At 42.5% G+C, this 16,987-nt stretch overlaps 1 protein-coding gene and 1 pseudogene across 2 annotated transcripts; one reads left to right on the top strand and one right to left on the bottom strand.

Moving 5' to 3' along the window:
• Positions 1-211: 211 nt before the first annotated feature.
• LOC135554883 (5S ribosomal RNA) lies at positions 212-320 on the top strand (annotated as a pseudogene).
• Positions 321-4,950: 4,630 nt separating this feature from the next.
• On the bottom strand, positions 4,951-16,913 carry cdr2a (cerebellar degeneration-related protein 2a). 2 transcript variants are annotated; one of them, XM_064987024.1, is made up of 7 exons: positions 16,678-16,913; positions 14,791-14,903; positions 10,050-10,198; positions 9,703-9,879; positions 6,867-7,172; positions 6,515-6,782; positions 4,951-6,307 (listed from the first exon to the last, which is right to left on the bottom strand). In XM_064987024.1, the coding sequence occupies exons 1-7, from the start codon at positions 16,757-16,759 to the stop codon at positions 6,044-6,046; spliced, it is 1,359 nt and encodes a 452-aa protein (XP_064843096.1). In that variant the 5' UTR covers positions 16,760-16,913; the 3' UTR covers positions 4,951-6,043. The 2 variants fall into 2 exon arrangements, with proteins under 2 accessions (XP_064843096.1, XP_064843097.1); XM_064987025.1 differs by lacking the exon at positions 16,678-16,913 and having other exon boundaries at positions 10,050-13,688; positions 14,791-14,872.
• Between the last annotated feature and the right edge of the window lie 74 nt (positions 16,914-16,987).

Consider the following 16,987-nt stretch of genomic DNA (forward strand, 5'->3'; position numbering starts at 1 on the left):
GCACGCCCGCATTCTCATCGATGGGGCTGTTGTGGAGCAGGTTGAGAGCTTCAAGTTCCTTGGTGCCACATCACCAACAAATGAACACGGTCCAAGCACACCAAGACAGTCGTGAAGAGGTCACGATAAAACCTATTCACACTCAGGAGACTGAAAATATTTGGCATGGGTCCTCAGATCCTCAAAAGGTTTACAGCTGCACCATTCCGTCGCTTATGGCCATACCAGTCGGAATTCGCCTGATCTCGGAAGCTAAGCAGATTTGGGCCTGGTTAGTACATGTATGGAAGACTGCCTGGGAAGACCAGGTGCTGTAAGCTTTTTGTCCAATGAAATGCACTGCAAGCAAATAGTGTAGTTTGTGTAGGCAATAGCAGCAGGAAATAAATTATACATTTTTCCCATTCTATATTGTTTTATTTTCAATACAAATGGACTGAAATTAAAGCACTCTCATAAGTTCCTTTGCGTACATATCACAGAAACTGAAATGGTCCAACCACACAGACAGTGTGGTGGAGAAGGTGCAACAGTGCCTCTTCAACCTCAGGAGGCTGAGGAAAGTTGTCTTGTCAACTAAAACCCTCAAACTTTTACAGATGCACAATTGAGAGCATCCTGTCGGGCTGTATCACCGCCTGGTACGGCAACAGCACCGCCCACAACTGCAGGGCTCTCCAGAGGGTGGTGCAGTCTGCACAACGCATCACCAGGGGCAAACTACCTGCCCTCCAGGACATCTACAGCACTCGATGTCACAGGAAGACCAAAAAGATCATCAAGGACAACAACCACCGCCTGTTCACCCCGCTATCATCCAGAAGGCGAGGTCAGTACAGGTGCATCAAAGCTGGAACAGAGAGACTGAAAAACAGCTTCTATCTCAAGGCCATCAGACTGTTAAACAGTCATCACTAACACAGAGAGGCTGCTGCCTACATACATACTTGAAATCATTGGCCATTCTAAGAAATGGATCACTAGTCACTTTAATAATGCCACTTTATTAATGTTTACATATCTTGCATTACTCATCTCATATGTATATACTGTATTTTATACCATCTATTGCATCTTGCCTATGCCGCTCTGTCATTGCCCATCCATAGATTTAAATGTACATATTCTTATTAATTCCTTTACACTTGTGTGTATAAGGTAGTTGTGGAATTGTTAGATATTACTGCACTGTCGGAACTAGAAGCACAAACATTTTGCTACACTCACACATAGTTAGCAGCTGTTATTGCATGTGACCAATAGATTTTGATCTCTATAGATAATTAGAATAGGTAAGCCTACTGTAATGTTATAGGGTTGTCACACAGTGCAGAATTCCTTATAAATTGAATCATGAATCACAAAAACATGTTCTTTACATTTTCCACAGTGTTGTAAATCTTGAGGACAGGACAACCTCTGGGTGTTGTTGAGTTCCGCCTGGCATATGTTCTCTGCTGAGGTCACAGAGCTAAGGAATGCAGTGTGGAGTCTATACAATGAACTGAGACATACAGCTATGCATTTGGGACAGAGAGGCATGAGGGCGTGCATAACATTCTGACTCCCACACCTCAGTCCAGCTAGCCAAAATATTGAAATGGAGTTCTGGATCCAAGCTGGAATGTAATAAGAAGACATTTTACATGTATATAGGAGCTCCATTGATACATTTGAGTCTCCACTGTGTGTTACATTGAAGTTGTTACAGGCCTGAAGAGAACATACGTTGCTTTTCCATTGCAATTTTTATCAGAAATCAATTTCATACGGTCTCCCAGCCAAACGTAGGTCTCAACTGCAGATTGATTTGAAAGCCAACACAAAGTTCTCTCAGTGTCCACAGAGTCTTTGCAAGACAGTCTCTTTATGGCCGAGATTAGCATGTAATCCCCTTTTATGGAGGGTTAGTGGATTTGGGGGTTGTTGGGAGTAGGGCAGGAAACTAGCCGTTATGTAAAAGCTATTAGCGGTCTGGAAGACAAAGCCCTATTATTGGCCTGAGAGGCGATCCTCAAGGACATGAGGGGGGAGATTTGTCCCTTGATTAGAATGACTAATTAGTCCTATAATACATGTAAAGCAGGATATGTAATATACTGTATGACACAAAAGTCGTCGTACCGGCTGTATTTCTGCCTGCTTGAACGGCGAATAGCTCAGATCCACATGAAAACATTAAAATGACTCCGGGAATTGATAGAACGTCGCTCAGAGATACACAAATACGATATAACAAAAAATGGGTTTCCTTTAAGGTCTACATGTGACGGTTGTCGACTTTGTGCCCTTGATGCTGGATTCTCACCATTTTCTCACTATAGTTTGTCAGTTCAATTGACTATTGAGGGAGATTAACATGCCCCATTTAATACTAGACATTAAAACATGGAAGGAGGGCTGGCTGAGACAGCCCTCCAAGTAACTATGCAGTGACACGATGGTATAAATCTATGAAGCCGATTTTATCTAACCAACATATAACCCACGTTTGCATGGGCATGTTCTCTAAAGGCTCTTGTAATGGGAAAGAATCATAACACCTCTGGCACAATTATTTTTTTATTGGTTCACTGTAAGCATGTGTTAGTCATCATGGAGAACACTTGTAATGCTGATCTATGACATCTTACTATATAGGCTGCATCTATATATTACAGTTGTATATTACTATGAAATTGCCATTTGTAATAGTTCTCATTTTCATTATATCAAAGTATAGAATTAATAAATAGTTCAGCCAAATAATATCATTTCAAGTTCTAATTTGATGTAAAACACAAAATGGAAGTCAAGTTTGAGTCTCGGTCCAGGATAAGTAACGTCATAATGGACCCTGGCCGTAGAGGGAGAAAGGGCAACTTGAAGTTCACCATTGTTGATGTACAGCTGCATTTTGAACCCAGAGACTTATGGGGTTTATTCAAAACAGAACAGTCATGGAGGTGATGTGAATCTACACAGAGAACAAGTTCTAACTGATCCCCTGGTCCATCTTCCACTGTTCTGAATAAACTCCTGAAACAAAGGAGGAGGCTATAACAGGTAATTCCTCAGCTGACCATTTGGCTACTGATCATCTAACCCAGATGGTATATTCATCGAATACACACAACTCTAGTCCTGCTGCTTTTATGTATCTCCTTGTCAAAATATTATTTATATTCTTTACGTCCACCCTGAAACACCAAGTAGACAAGTATTTTGAATGGAGCAAAAAGGAAGTCAATATTGACAGGCTTTGTGTTTCTACTTCAGTCCATCACACGTAAGAAACAGTAAACCCATCTGGCAAACCAGACACCGAGAAGCATTGGACTTGAGATGGAAAAGATATGTATTGATCTGACCTCTTGTTCTTGGTTATCTGAAGTGTCTCAGCGTCTGTATGACCGACTCCACCTACCCTCATTTGTTGTGGTCTATAGGCAGGATATTGCTGAGCAGAGAACCACCAGTCTACCATACTTAGGGCTTTGAGATTAAGCACCTTTGGTTGAGGGATCCACAAATTAAAAGACAACTCACTGCAACCTTAATTATATATCTTATTTTTTCTGTTGTGTTAACACTTCTGCTTACAAAACGTAAGTTTCACATATTCAATTAAGAAGCACCTTATCATACTTTGAACCTCAGTGTCAGTCAAACTCAAAGCCACTGAACATCTGAATCAGCATTCGCTACAACAACAATCACATTATAGATCTGGAATACAGTGACAAATGACAAATATTAGCATAGAGAAATAAATACCATCTCATGGTCGAAATAATTGTCAAATAAATACCTTTTTTTTTTAAAGTATCCATCGGTCAGTGCAAAGCCGCGATGTGTCCTGTTGGCAGAGGTAGCTATAGGGACACACATTACACAAACGACCATGAAACAGTGAGAACAGACTGGGCCTTTTCCAGTGTTCGCTTATGATTCTCTAGTATTACAGGCCAATCTATCTATAAATCAATGTTGACTACTATAGGCCCAACCTCCATAAATACACTACATGACCAAAAGTACAGGAATACCTGCTCGTCGAACATCTCATTCCAAAATCATGGGCATTATATGGAGTTGGTCCCGCCTTTGCTGCTATAACAGCCTCCACTCTTCTGTGAAGGCTTTCCACTAGATGTTAGAACATTGCTGTGGGAACTTGTTTCTATTCAGCCACAAGAGCATTAGTGAGGTCAGGCACTGATGTTGGGCCTGGCTGCTAGTCGGCGTTCTAATTCATCCCAAAGGCGTTCGATGGGGTTGAGTTCAGGGCTCGGTGCAGGCCAGTCAAGTTCTTCCACACTAATCTCGACAAACCCTTTCTGTATGGACCTCACTTTGTGCACTGGGGCATTGTAAAAACAGGAAAAGGACCTTCCCCAAACTGTTGCCACAAAGTTGGAGGCACAGAATCATCAAAAATGTAATTGTATGCTGTAGCGTTAAGATTTCCCTTCACTGAAACTGAAGGGTCTAGCCCAAACCTTAAAACAGCCCCAGACCATTATTCCTCTTCCACCAAACTTTACAGTTGGCACTATGCATTGGGGCAGGTAGCGTTCTCCTGGCATCCGCCAAACCCAGATTCGTCCGTTGGACTGCCAGATGGTGAAGCATGATTCATCACACCAGAGAACGCGGTTCCACTGCTCCAGAGTCCAATGGCGGCGAGCTTCACACCACTCCAGCCAACGATTGGCAATCTTACGCTCCCGTCATGGAAACCCACGCTAGGTCATGGAAATTTCATGAAGTGCCTGACAAACAGTTCTTGTGCTGACGTTGCTTCCAGAGGCAGTTTGGAACTCGGTAGTGAGCATTCGGCGTTGCCGTCCTGTGAGCTTGTGTGGCCTACCACTTCGCGGCTGAACCGTTGATGCTCCTAGATGTTTTCACTTCACAATAACAGCACTTAGTTGACCTGGGCAGGTCTGCCAGGGCAGAAATTGTGGCCTACCACTTCGCGGCTGAACCGTTGATGCTCCTAGATGTTTTCACTTCACAATAACAGCACTTAGTTGACCTGGGCAGGTCTGCCAGGGCAGAAATTTGATGAGGCATCCTATGACGGTGCCACTTTGAAAGTCACACAGCTCTTCAGTAAGGCCATTCTACTGCCAATGTGTGTCTATGGAGATTGCATGGCTGTGTGCTCGATTTTATACACCTGTTGCTAACAGGTGTGGCTGAAATAAACAAATCCACTCATTTGAATGGGTGTCCACATACTTTTGTGTGGAGATCTAGATATATATATAGTGCATCTATAAAGTACTCCATCCAGTCCAGTACTCTTAAGTTGGCATAATAAAAAGGTCCACAGATGTAGTTAAATCTATAATTTGGCAATATGTACAGTGTGCACAAAAGGTATGGCTCCCCCGACAGACTTAACACTAAGTGGATTGAACACAGACTGCTAGATAGTCTAAGCAAGTTCAAGATCTGTACAATGGTGGTTCTGTACGTGGTATCAGCGTACAAACAAACACTTTCAAACACAGCGTAGGCCTACTCATTAAGCTGCAAGACAAATCTATGGTACATACACATACCATTCTAAATGCTATGATTACTTGAATTTAGTAGAAAACAAAAGAATAGAAAAACCCTGGTTGCTAATATTACTGCACCCATTGACTTCAAGTGAAGAGGTGGTGCCATCTAAATCGAGCTAAATGAGGCATAAGAGCAGTCGGATGCTAAGAGGCGATAGCATCAGGACTCAAACAATCCATTTATCAACCTCTGACCTGGATATGTTTGCGTCAAAAACAAACTTGTAGATAAGGATGGAAAGTAGTCAAAGGGATGGACAGTAGATAAGAAGTGCTTATGAAACCATCGGAGCTTGTCGAGGTGATAGCGTTGACAGGACTGAAGGAGACAACAGGGCACATGTTGTATAAGAGGTACAGGTGTTAGTGCACGTGCGCACACACCCTTTGGAATCTGCTATTTGAGGCCCTCTCCTATAGCAATATCTTCTTGAGCAGTTAATTCAAAGGTGCAGAAAGAACAAATACTGCCATCACTGTCCCCAGAGTCAATGACCCGGACACTTGTTCTCACTTAGGTCCTCTTTGGTCTTCTGGATGCAGGTGAAGATCTCCTGGAAAAGGGCCTTGTACTCCGGCTGAGGCCCGTTGTCTTCGGGGACAGCTGGGAGCCCGATGGAGGTGGCCGAGCTTGAGAGGCGCCGTCGGGGGTAACTGACAGTGCCGTGGGAACTGTGGGGTGTCTGCACGGCCTTGTGACTGAGCCCGTCTGCCCCCAGCTGGCAGCGCCGCAGAAGCTCCTCGTATTTGACCTGCAGGAGGCAAACGTTCAGTCACTCATTGGCAACTTTCCACACTGTATAACAAACTCAAATTACTGCATAAAAATGTCATTTGCTTCACCTCCTAGACCTTTTGTTTGTCATTCTTATTCATAGGGCACATCGTAAACAAATGGAAATAGTTTCACCCTCGGTCTTTGTGTTGATTATGCAATAATGAGAAATGAAAACCTTTACCTGCAGTGCACTATACTGGGCGTCCACCTCATTGAGCAGGGAGATTCCTCTCTGCTTCACCGCCTCTGCTCTTCTGATACATGTACGCTCATGCCCCCGCCGGATGTCGTCTGCTAGTGTCCCCTTCAGAACACTTTCGCTGTTGCACCTCTGCAGGCTGCGCCTCCCCTGCTCCCCCACTTCCTCCTCCTTTTGTACCAGACTGGGCTTCTCCTCTGGGGCGAAGAAGACAGTGTCAGGCAGCAGTAGCCGGTCAGGTCTCCTGACGCTGGTGGAGTAGAGTATTGTCTTTATTATGCTGAATATACAAACAACATGTACCAAGTATGAATAGAAAGGGTCATGATCGTACATGTTGGCGTAGTCGGCCTGCCACAGCTGCCGTAGCTCCTCGACCTCTGCCTCCAGCTCCCTCTGCCTAGCCCGGCAGCCCTCCAGCAGGGCCAGCTGCTGCTCCAGAGCCCCGTTCTCCCTGGCAGTCAGCTCAGTCTCCTGTTCCGCTGCCTCCCGCTTCCCCCGCTCAGAGGCCAGAACAGCCTGCAGGGTCTGGATGGAGCGCTGGAGCACAGAGTTCTCCTCATCGGGGTCGGGGTCCTGACAGGACTCCTTCCTTGCTGGCCAGGAATGCTCCACACGCAGGCTCTCATAGGCCATGTACCTGGGACAGGGAAAAGGACTAAGGTTCAACACGATTGTGAAAGTGGTTATAGAGGCCTGTTTTTATCATGTACAGTACCAGTCAAGTTTGGACACCTACTCATTCAAGGGTTTTTCTTTATGACTATTTTCTACATTGTAGAATAGTGAAGACATCAAATCTATGAAATAACACATCTGGAATAATGTATTAACCAACAAAAGTATATATACTATATTTGAGATTCTTCAAAGTAGCAACAGTTTGCCTTGACAGCTTTGCACACTCATTCTCTCAACCAGCTTCATGAGGTAGTCACCTGGAATGCATTTAAATGATCAGGTGTACCTAGTTAAAAGTTCATATGTGGAATTCCTTTCTTTCTTAATTAATGCATTTGAGCCAATCAGTTGTGTTGTGACAAGGTATGGGTGGGTATACAGAAGATAGCCCTATTTGGTAGAAGACCATGTCCTTATTATGGAAAGAACAGCTCAAATAAGCAAAGATAAACGACAGTCCATCATTCCTTTAAGACATCAGTCAATGTAGAAAATGAAGAACTTTGAAAGTTTCTTCAAATGCAGTCGCAAAAACCATCAAGGGCTATGATGAAACTGGCTCATGAGGACCGCCACAGGAAAGACCCAGAGCTACCTCTGCTGCAGAGGATAAGTTCATTAGAGTTACCAGCCTCAGAAATTGCAGCCCAAATAAATGCTTCAGAGTTCAAGTAACAGACATCAACATCAACTGTTCAGAGGAGACTGCGTGAATCAGGCCTTCATGGTCCAATTGCTGCTAAGAAACCACTACTAAAGGACACCACAAAGAAGAGACTTGCTTGGGCCAAGAAACACGAGCAATGGACATTAGACTGGTGGAAATGTGTCCTTAGGTCTGATGAGTCCATATTTGAGACTTTTGGTTCCAACCGCCTTATCTTTATGAGATGCAGAATAGGTTAACGGATGATCTCTGCATGTGTGGTTCCCACCGTGAAGCATGGAGGAGGAGGTGTGATGCTGCTTTGCTTGTGACACTGTCAGTGATTTATTTAGAATTCAAGGCACACTTAACTTAGGAACAGGAAGAGGAGTTAGAAGCTATATGCTCTGTGTTAGGGTCCCAAGGACCCGTTGATGTGGGGTTGATTAACCAGCATGACTACCACAGCATTCTGCAGTGATATGCCATCCCTTCTGGTTTGAGCCTAGTGGGACTATCATTTGTTTTTCAACAGGACAATGACACAACACACCTCCAGGCCGTGTAAGGGCTATTTGACCAAGAAGGAGAGTGATTGTGGAGATGACCTGGCCTCCACAATCACCCGATCTCAACCCAAATGAGATGGTTTGGGATGAGTTGGAACGCAGAGTGATGGAAAAGCAGCCAACAAGTGCTCAGCATTTGTGGAAACTTCAAGACTGTTGGAAAAACATTCCAGGTGAAGCTGGTTGAGAAAATGCCAAGAGTGTTCAAAGCTGTCATCAAGGCAAAGGGTGGCAACTTTGAAGAATCTCAAATATATTTTGATTTGTTTAACACCTTTTTGGTTACGACATGATTCCCTGTGTTTTATGATGTTTTCACTACTATTCTACAATGCAGAATATAGTACAAATAAAGAAAAATCCTTGAATAGTAGGTGTCCAAACTTGACTGGTACTGTATGTGCTTTATCAGTGGTTTTGTATTGCATGCTAAAACATGCTACTGAACTATGTGTGTATGTTAGTGTGTGTATACAAGCTAGACTTAACCTCCTCTGAAAGATTTATCTGCAGGGGATTATGTCCGAAAAGCCTTGGCCCAGATTAGGTGGTCTGGGTGACCTGGGGACGCCCAGTCAGCACACGGCTGATAATGGCGGTAATACATAGTCATTAGACTATGGACCCATCTCAATAGTCAAGTGTTTCCTTTACTTAATATGTACTGAAAGGGAATACACAGTACGCAGATCACTAGAAGGGGACGAGATGAGAAGAGGCTCTATGACTGCTGGTTTGACACCATTGATGATTGATAGTGCAGTGTCTATAAAAACTTTCAGAAATACTTGTAACTTGGCCAGACACACAGTTCCTGGAATGATGTACTTTAACTTGGCCAGTGACAAACATTCAGGCTAGCTGAAGTAGAACATTCCTCTCAAGGCACATGCTTGTTACTGTACTTTAAAATAACATTTAAGGTAACTTCCTCTGTTTATGGTTTGTTATTGTGTTCCCTCTCTTAGCATGCACATAATCTCCAAATTGTTCAGCTACTATAATCCGAGTGCAGGAAATTAGTGTTCACGGTGACCATTCCCACTGCAGAATAAGGCCAGCTCATTTGGTTTCCAACTACTTTCTTCTCAGCCTAGTCTTGGTTTGCATGGTTGAGATGAGAATTAAATTGATCACATTGATTTGAGCTGAATAAAGCTGAACACATCTGGTTCTGTGGCGGAATGGATGTTTGAGACTAACAATAACATTAGCGGTTTGTTGGCACCAGGTTCAATTGCACAGCTGCAGGACACATACATGCACACACTCACTTGTCTTTCTGCAGGTCATACAGCTCCTTGAGGCAGGACACACTCTGTGCTCCGAGGTTGTGTCTCTGTTCGGCCAGTTCTCTCCTGCTCCGGTCAGACTGGGCTATCTTCAGCTCCTCCACCTGGGTCTGCAAGTCCTCCATGTGGGTCTCAAGACTGTTGATTGTTTCTGTCAGGCTGAGAGAGAGGACAAGCATAGAAGTGGTTCGAATTACTGAGCTTTGTGGAGAAAATTAATTTAACCAAAACCTTGCCTCTTAGTAAATTTGGCATCTAAGTATTTATACTGGGGGTAAAAATGTTTACAGTTACTATTTTCAGAAAGGAATCAAAGTCCTGAGTCTCACCAGTTGATCCTCTGCTGGGCGACGCGGTTGTCCAGAATCAGCCTGTGGTTGCCCTGCTCCAGGTCTCTGGCCGCCACATCTAGCTGCTCGTATACCTTAGCATGCTGGTCATTCATTTGCCTCAGCAAATCCACCTGCTTAGTCAGGTACTGGGAGGAGGTCAAAGGTAATTGCCATTGAAATAGGATGGATAGAACAGTTTTTGGGTCCACTAATAGGGTCCAGCGTTTGTCATGTGATAGAGTTTACTGTATGTAAGTATTGATCAAGCATTTAATTATGGTTCCATTATGACTGATACAGTATGCGAGTCCTCTTATTCTTGCAATTCGATTCTCAGATCAATGATCCATTAAGAAACAGGTCAGTGAAGAGGACCAGTAGCACCGAACACACTTTTGAACTGGCAAAACACTGGCTTTGTGACCAGACTACTTTATGCAAGCATGGAGCTGGGACATATACCACTTAGCATTATCAGGATGGGTCACTGCCACTTGTTGAAGGACTCCTAAGTGATCCCCGTGTGCCCTCGAATTTAGGCTTAACCATCACGTCTAATTCAAATCATTAGATTTTGATATTAACTGACTGGCAGACGAGGCATAGGAGGATAAAGCCCTAACCCAAATCACTCAGGGATCTCCTTCAGAGAGACACTTCAGTTGAAAAATACATCAATGGAACTTTGAGCTGGTTCAATTACATGTGAAAGATTTATTGAATTATTTTTTTCACCTTTATTTAACCAGTTAGGCTAGTTGAGAAAAAGTTCTCATTTACAACTGAGACCTGGCCAAGATAAAGCAAAGCAGTGTGAACAGATAACAGATTTACACATGGAGTAAACAAGTCAATAACACAGTAGGAAAAAAAGAAAGTCTATATACATTGTGTGCAAAAGGCATGAGGAGGTAGGCGAATAATTACAATATACTTTACTGATCTTGCAGTCAAAAATGTACAAAGATCTTAAGAGTCCAAAGTGAAAAACAATAGCAGTGTCACAATACTGACAGATGAATAACACAGTCACAGTAGTTGAATAGGTGACAATAGTACATTGAACTTTACATATCCATCTAACCATTAGCTGAAAATAAAAAGCCTATATTCCTCTGTTAAAGGATCCAATCCTTTTTTTCATTTTTCACCTAAAATGACAAACCCAAATCTAACTGTCTGTAGCTCAGGACCTGAAGCAAGGATATGCATATTCTTGATACCATTTGAAAGGAAACACTTTAAAGTTTGTGGAAATGTGAAATTAATGTAGGAGAATAGAACATAATAGATCTGGTAAAAGATAATACAAATAAAAAAAACATGCAGTCTCTTTTTGTTCCATCATCTTTGAAATGCAATAATAAGGCCATTACATGACTTAGAACTCTAGGCGCAATTTAGATTTTGGTCACTAGATGGCAGCAGTATGTGTAAAGTTTTAGACTGATCCAATGAACCGTTGCATTACTGTTCAAAATGTATCAAGTCTGCCCAAATCGGTTAATTGAAACGTTTAAGTTCATAACTGTGCACTCTCCTCAAACAATAGCATGGTATTATTTCACTGTATTAGGTACTGTAAATTAGACAGTGCAGTTGGATGAACAAGAATTTAAGCTTTATGCCCATGTAAGACATAGCTATGTCCTGGAAAATGTTCTTGTTACTTACAACGTCATGCTAATCACATTAGCGCACGTTAGCTCAACCGTCCAGCGGGGAGGGGGGGGCACCGATCCTATAGAGGTTTTAACCCTCTAGTCTAAGACCTCTGCCTTGACGTTTAACCCCAGGATGTCCGACTATTACTGACTGAACCAACTGTCCCGTTCTATTTTAATTACTGGAGAGACCATCTAGCTGACAGCAGGTCAACAAAGGATCTTAAAATTCTTTACAGTGCTTATTATGAGGCCAATGCCTTCAGGGCTTAGAATTGTAATCCCATGTATCTGACCATATCTATATGTGGTGTCTGTACCCGGTCTTAGGCTCCTCTTGAGCTATTCCACGGTAACAAAATGATGGTCTCTGCTGTTTGTGCCGTCATTCTGTTACCAAACATTGCCTCTGCACTGTTCTTCAAGTAAACATGTTTTTGTAATTTTCTGTGGAAATTGTTAAAAGTTGTCCTTTCTACGTTTTTATTTTTTTTTAACTTTGCGATCATTGGTTTTTATTTTTCGTACATTTGAAAGTGGAAAATTGGGAGTCTCAGCATCATTCTGTTACTGTGGAATTGACATTTTTGGTCAATGTTAAAATCCCCTGTGGTTGGTTGTGTGCTGAACGAACACGTTTGCACCTGAACACCCTTTGAATGCATCACCTGTGTGTGAACTCGTTGAGACTGCTCACCGAACACATACTGCTTGTTCCACCATGGTCGCCCAAAGCTAGCACCTGTGCAGTGCACATATTTGCTAATCTTTGTACAGATCTGTTCATACTTATTTGTTTGGAAATTACTGTACAAATCAGACCTGTGCCGCATGCCCGGCGCCTATAGCGCAAGTCGACACTTGTGAACAAGCAAGGAGTTCATACTTAAGTGGTCACTAGTCAGGATGATGGAGGAAAGGCAGAAAGGTCTGATACGAAAATGTCATGTTGTTTGTACCACCACCCTAACTGAGAACATGTGTGTGTGAGTACTCAGCAGGATACATCCCGTGAATATAGTGAGGGTACTATTAGGCAACCCCAAAATGGAGGTCGTTGAACACACCATCATATATCATGAGGTGCGAGGCAGGAAAGAGCATTTGCACACCAAGTTCTCTTAGGCTCTGCTGTCTAAACACAGCCTTAGATACTCTGTGTTGAGAGGCAGGATAACATCAGTAGTAACCATGTGAAAGTTCACTACCTTGACTTAAGCCTTTGGCTACTGAAGGAAGCATAAAGCTGTTGGCCACTGCTCTGCTTACAGAGAGGAGGTGAAAGGTGTCCTAAAGGTGCCTTAAAGATAGTCAGACAAATACCTGTCCATGCAATGCACCATGCCAAGGACCAATTAAGTCATGAGCTAATCCAGACAGGCTTTCACTTGATCCCATTTAACGAGAGGAAACTAACGATCGGAAGAGCCTGACAAGAAAAGAGATTTGGGGGAGAGATTTGTCAATGTGGACTGTCCGCTCCCATTGGTGGACTTGTTGGTCTGTGCGTAGGGTTGTTTCCTAATGACGTCATACAGTTGAGCTAAGCTTCTTATTGCTTTTGAACACCAAAGTCCTGTTTTTGTTTACATACAGGACAGGTGCCGTTCCTTCGGAAAGTATTCAGACCCCTTGACTTTTTCCACATTTTGTTATGTTACAGCGTTATTCTAAAATTGATTAAATACAAAACAAACAAAAAATCCTCAGCAATCTTTGTTATGTTACAGCATTATTCTAAAATTGATTAAATACAAAACAAACAAAAAATCCTCAGCAATCTACACAGAATACCCCATAATGACAAAGTGAAAACAGGTTTAGACATTTTTGCAAATTGAGTCAAATAAAAAACAGAAATACCTTATTTACATAAGTATTCAGAACCTTCGCTACGAGACTTGAAATTGAGCTCAGGTGCATCCTGTTTCCATTGATCATGCTTGAGATGTGTCTACAACTTGGAGTCCACCTGTGGTAAATTAAATTGATTGGACATGATTTGCCAGAACCCGGACTTGAATATCTCTGGAGTGACCTGAAAATAGCTGTGCAGCTGCGCTGCGCTCCCAATCCAACCTGACAGAGCTTGAGAGTTAGAATGGGATAAACTCCCCAAATACAGGTGTGCCAAGCTTGTAGCATCATACCAAAGAAGAGACAAGGCTGTAATTGCTGCCAAAGGTGATTCAACAAAGTACTGTAATGAAACAGGCAGGGAGCAGGTCTTGAAACCTCGACCTTCTAGCCCGAAGTCCAGCACGCTAGCGACTGTGCCGCAAAAGCATGCTTGTGCAGCAGAGTCGATATCTGCGCTTATAAACCCAGGGTCGTTACACTACTCCCTCCTTTCAAAGAGCGTGTCCTCGCGCTAGCTTGCGACTCTACGTCTTACAGGAACGCGCTCACCGGCCAAGCACACGCACTGTCGTGGATGCAAGATCCGATCCTTTCTGACACCAATGTAATGAAACAGGCAGAGATCAGGCCTCGAACCCTCGACCTTCTAGCCCGAATTCCAGCGCGCTATCGACTGTGCCACAAAAGCATGGTCATGCAGAAGAGTCGATATCAGTGCTTATAAACCCAGGGTTGTTACACTACTGAGAGTCTGAATACTTATGTAAAAGTGATTTATTTTTATGAATTAGCCAAAATTTAAGAAAAAAAAAAAATGTATTTGCTGTCATTGTGGGGTATTGTGTAAAGATTGATGAGGGGAAAAAAAAAACAATAATACATTTTAGAATAAGGCTGTAACCTAACAAAATGTGTAAAAAGTTGTGGGGTCTGAATACTTTCCAAAGGACAGGTTAGCTAAGACCAAGTCAGTTTGGTGAATGAATGTAGGGCTACTCCAGTGGTACAGTATCTGCAAAATGGTAATTTATTAACAAGCAATTTTCCAGCCATAGTGACCTTCAGAGCAAGGTTTAAAAAGTGATTCATTCATATTACACATCTTATGTTGCCGACTGATTCTAAATTAGTGGGAAAAAATGTAACCTACAATGTGGTGTGTGTGTTTGTATTTGCTCTCAGTGGCCTAGTATGATCATATTTAGACAAGCTACCTCAATCTCCTGCAGCTGCTCCTGGTTGGTGGAGTACATCTGCTGCAGCCCCTGCTCCAACTCATGGTTCCGGTCCAGCAAGGTCTTACCCAGCTGAGCCGCCAAATGGAGATCTGTAAATAGATACACGCAAACAAAACACATTCATTGTACATGTGACAGGGTTGGTTATGTTTCCAACTTGCCTCTAAAGAAAGGTGCATTTAATGTTCAAGCATTCTTATTGGTTGGTTTAATTCCGATGACAATAAGGCGTGTTGTTATTGGCCCCGCTTTCAGAAAGGGGGAGATCGCGAACTTCTCCCCAGTATGAAAATGTGACTCAAGTGGTAGGTCACGTTCTGAATACTGTTTTCTATATTTTACAATGTGTTGCTGATTTATACATGTGTGGGTATATGGTACCTGTTCGGGATTGAGTTGCTTTCTGGGATGTGCTTTTGTATATGATTGTTGTATATAAATAAGTGTGTTAGCTAGCATGCACCGATGTAATGGTCACATACGCCCACTGCTAACATATGTTTTCATGCTACAGATTTTAACATCGACAGCCAACATCATTAAGCCCTGCACAACTAACGGGCTGTTTCCTATTTAACAACAGATAATAAATAATGCTCAACTGGGACCACTGGCTGGGGTGATTTATTTGGACAAAACACAACGCAACGAGAGTACGATTATCACTGTTACATACACACGTTTGTGGCGTCTGACTTCCGTTTACACACGTGTTCGGAGACGCGGATAGCTAATTTGCACAGGTAGTCCACTTGTTTTCTGTAAACAAGCACTGTAAACATGGAAATATGGCTGTGTGGGAACCCTAACAAAATAAAAGTTTATCAATTTAACCTTTTGTTTTGTATAACAAGAACGTCTAGCAACCCAAAATGTTGAGAGTTCGAATCTCATTGCGGATAATTTTAGTATTTTAGCAACTTTTTCAACTACTTACTACTTTAAGCTACTTTGCATGTTAGCTAACCCTTAACCACTTTAGCCAACCCTTCCTTTAAACTAACCCCCTAACCTAGCTAACGTTAGCATCCTAGCCACCTAGCTAGAATTCGTAACATATTATATTGTAAAGTCATAAAATTACAAATTATAATTCAGAACATGTCATACAAAATGGGTGATGGACATCCACAAATTAATACATAATATACGAAACGTATCATACTAAATGGAGTGTATTGGATTTACATACAGAATAATACAAAATGCTCTGAGATCAGGTTGTAGCCAGCCACGTAATGTAATGTGTGTCATGATCAACAACATACAGGTAGGTGCACAATAATCATGCAATACACATATACATGTAAATAGTGTCCAAACAAACCACAAAAACTGTAGCCTACACACACACAAAACACAACAATCAACACATGGGAAGTGACAGCCTCAGGATACCCTGGCAACAAGAAGGCTCTCAGTAATTCTCAATATAGACCCCACTATTACTGACTGTGTGAGTGTCACAAGAGTGTTACCATTTACAATAAGATAGTGCGTTGATACAAATCACTCATTTTGTTGAGACTTTAAATAAATAAAAATGTGTTTTTAAAATGGAATGGATGTGAGTCTATGAAAATGGTATCATTTGAGACTTGCGGTTGCAATGTTGGCAATTGCATGTCTGCCACTGAAAATGTAATCAGCCTACGTGCAATAACCGTGAGGCTATTCACTGATTTTGTCTAGGACAGTTTAACATAACCTTGTAATTATTTTCCAATCTGTAACCTCAGATGACTGTAGAATAGTGGAGTCGTATTGAAATAGGAGGCTGGTGATTGTTCCCTCTCAGCTGCGGCTGTTTAGGACGCAACCAAGCTATCCCTCCCTTCAACGCCCGCAACACAAGTCTCTTACCGTGCTCAAGGTCCTGTTTGCCATACCATGGCTCCTCATCCTTGAGCTCAAACTCTTCCTCCACTATCATATCGGTCAGCATTTCAACTGACAATTGTATTCCAATAGAGTGCACGCTCCACCCGGCAGAATCCTAAAACACCGGTGTGATAAACAGCCTGGAGTGACCAGACAATATCCTCTGGTGTCGCAGTCCGGTGTCTTTCTGCAGCAACGTGGCAATCTGCGCAGCCGGAGAACGAACTCAGCCCCTAAGTAAAAAGCAACACTGCTTTTTTAATGACAGTTCATTGACCAATAATTAGAAAGT

The sequence above is a fragment of the Oncorhynchus masou genome, chromosome 14 (genome assembly GCF_036934945.1).
Source record: "Oncorhynchus masou masou isolate Uvic2021 chromosome 14, UVic_Omas_1.1, whole genome shotgun sequence".
In the NCBI taxonomy this organism is placed as follows: domain Eukaryota; kingdom Metazoa; phylum Chordata; class Actinopteri; order Salmoniformes; family Salmonidae; genus Oncorhynchus; species Oncorhynchus masou.

Bases quoted from the DNA above. Each gene is read 5' to 3' on its own strand.
- cdr2a (XM_064987024.1), bottom strand. From the start codon at position 16,759: ATGCTGACCGATATGATAGTGGAGGAAGAGTTTGAGCTCAAGGATGAG. The intron at 9,880-10,049 runs GTGAGACTCAGG...CCTCTCTCTCAG, and splicing joins GCCCAGCAGAGGATCAACTG to CCTGACAGAAACAATCAACA. The intron at 7,173-9,702 runs GTGAGTGTGTGC...TCCCTGTCCCAG, and splicing joins TATGACCTGCAGAAAGACAA to GTACATGGCCTATGAGAGCC.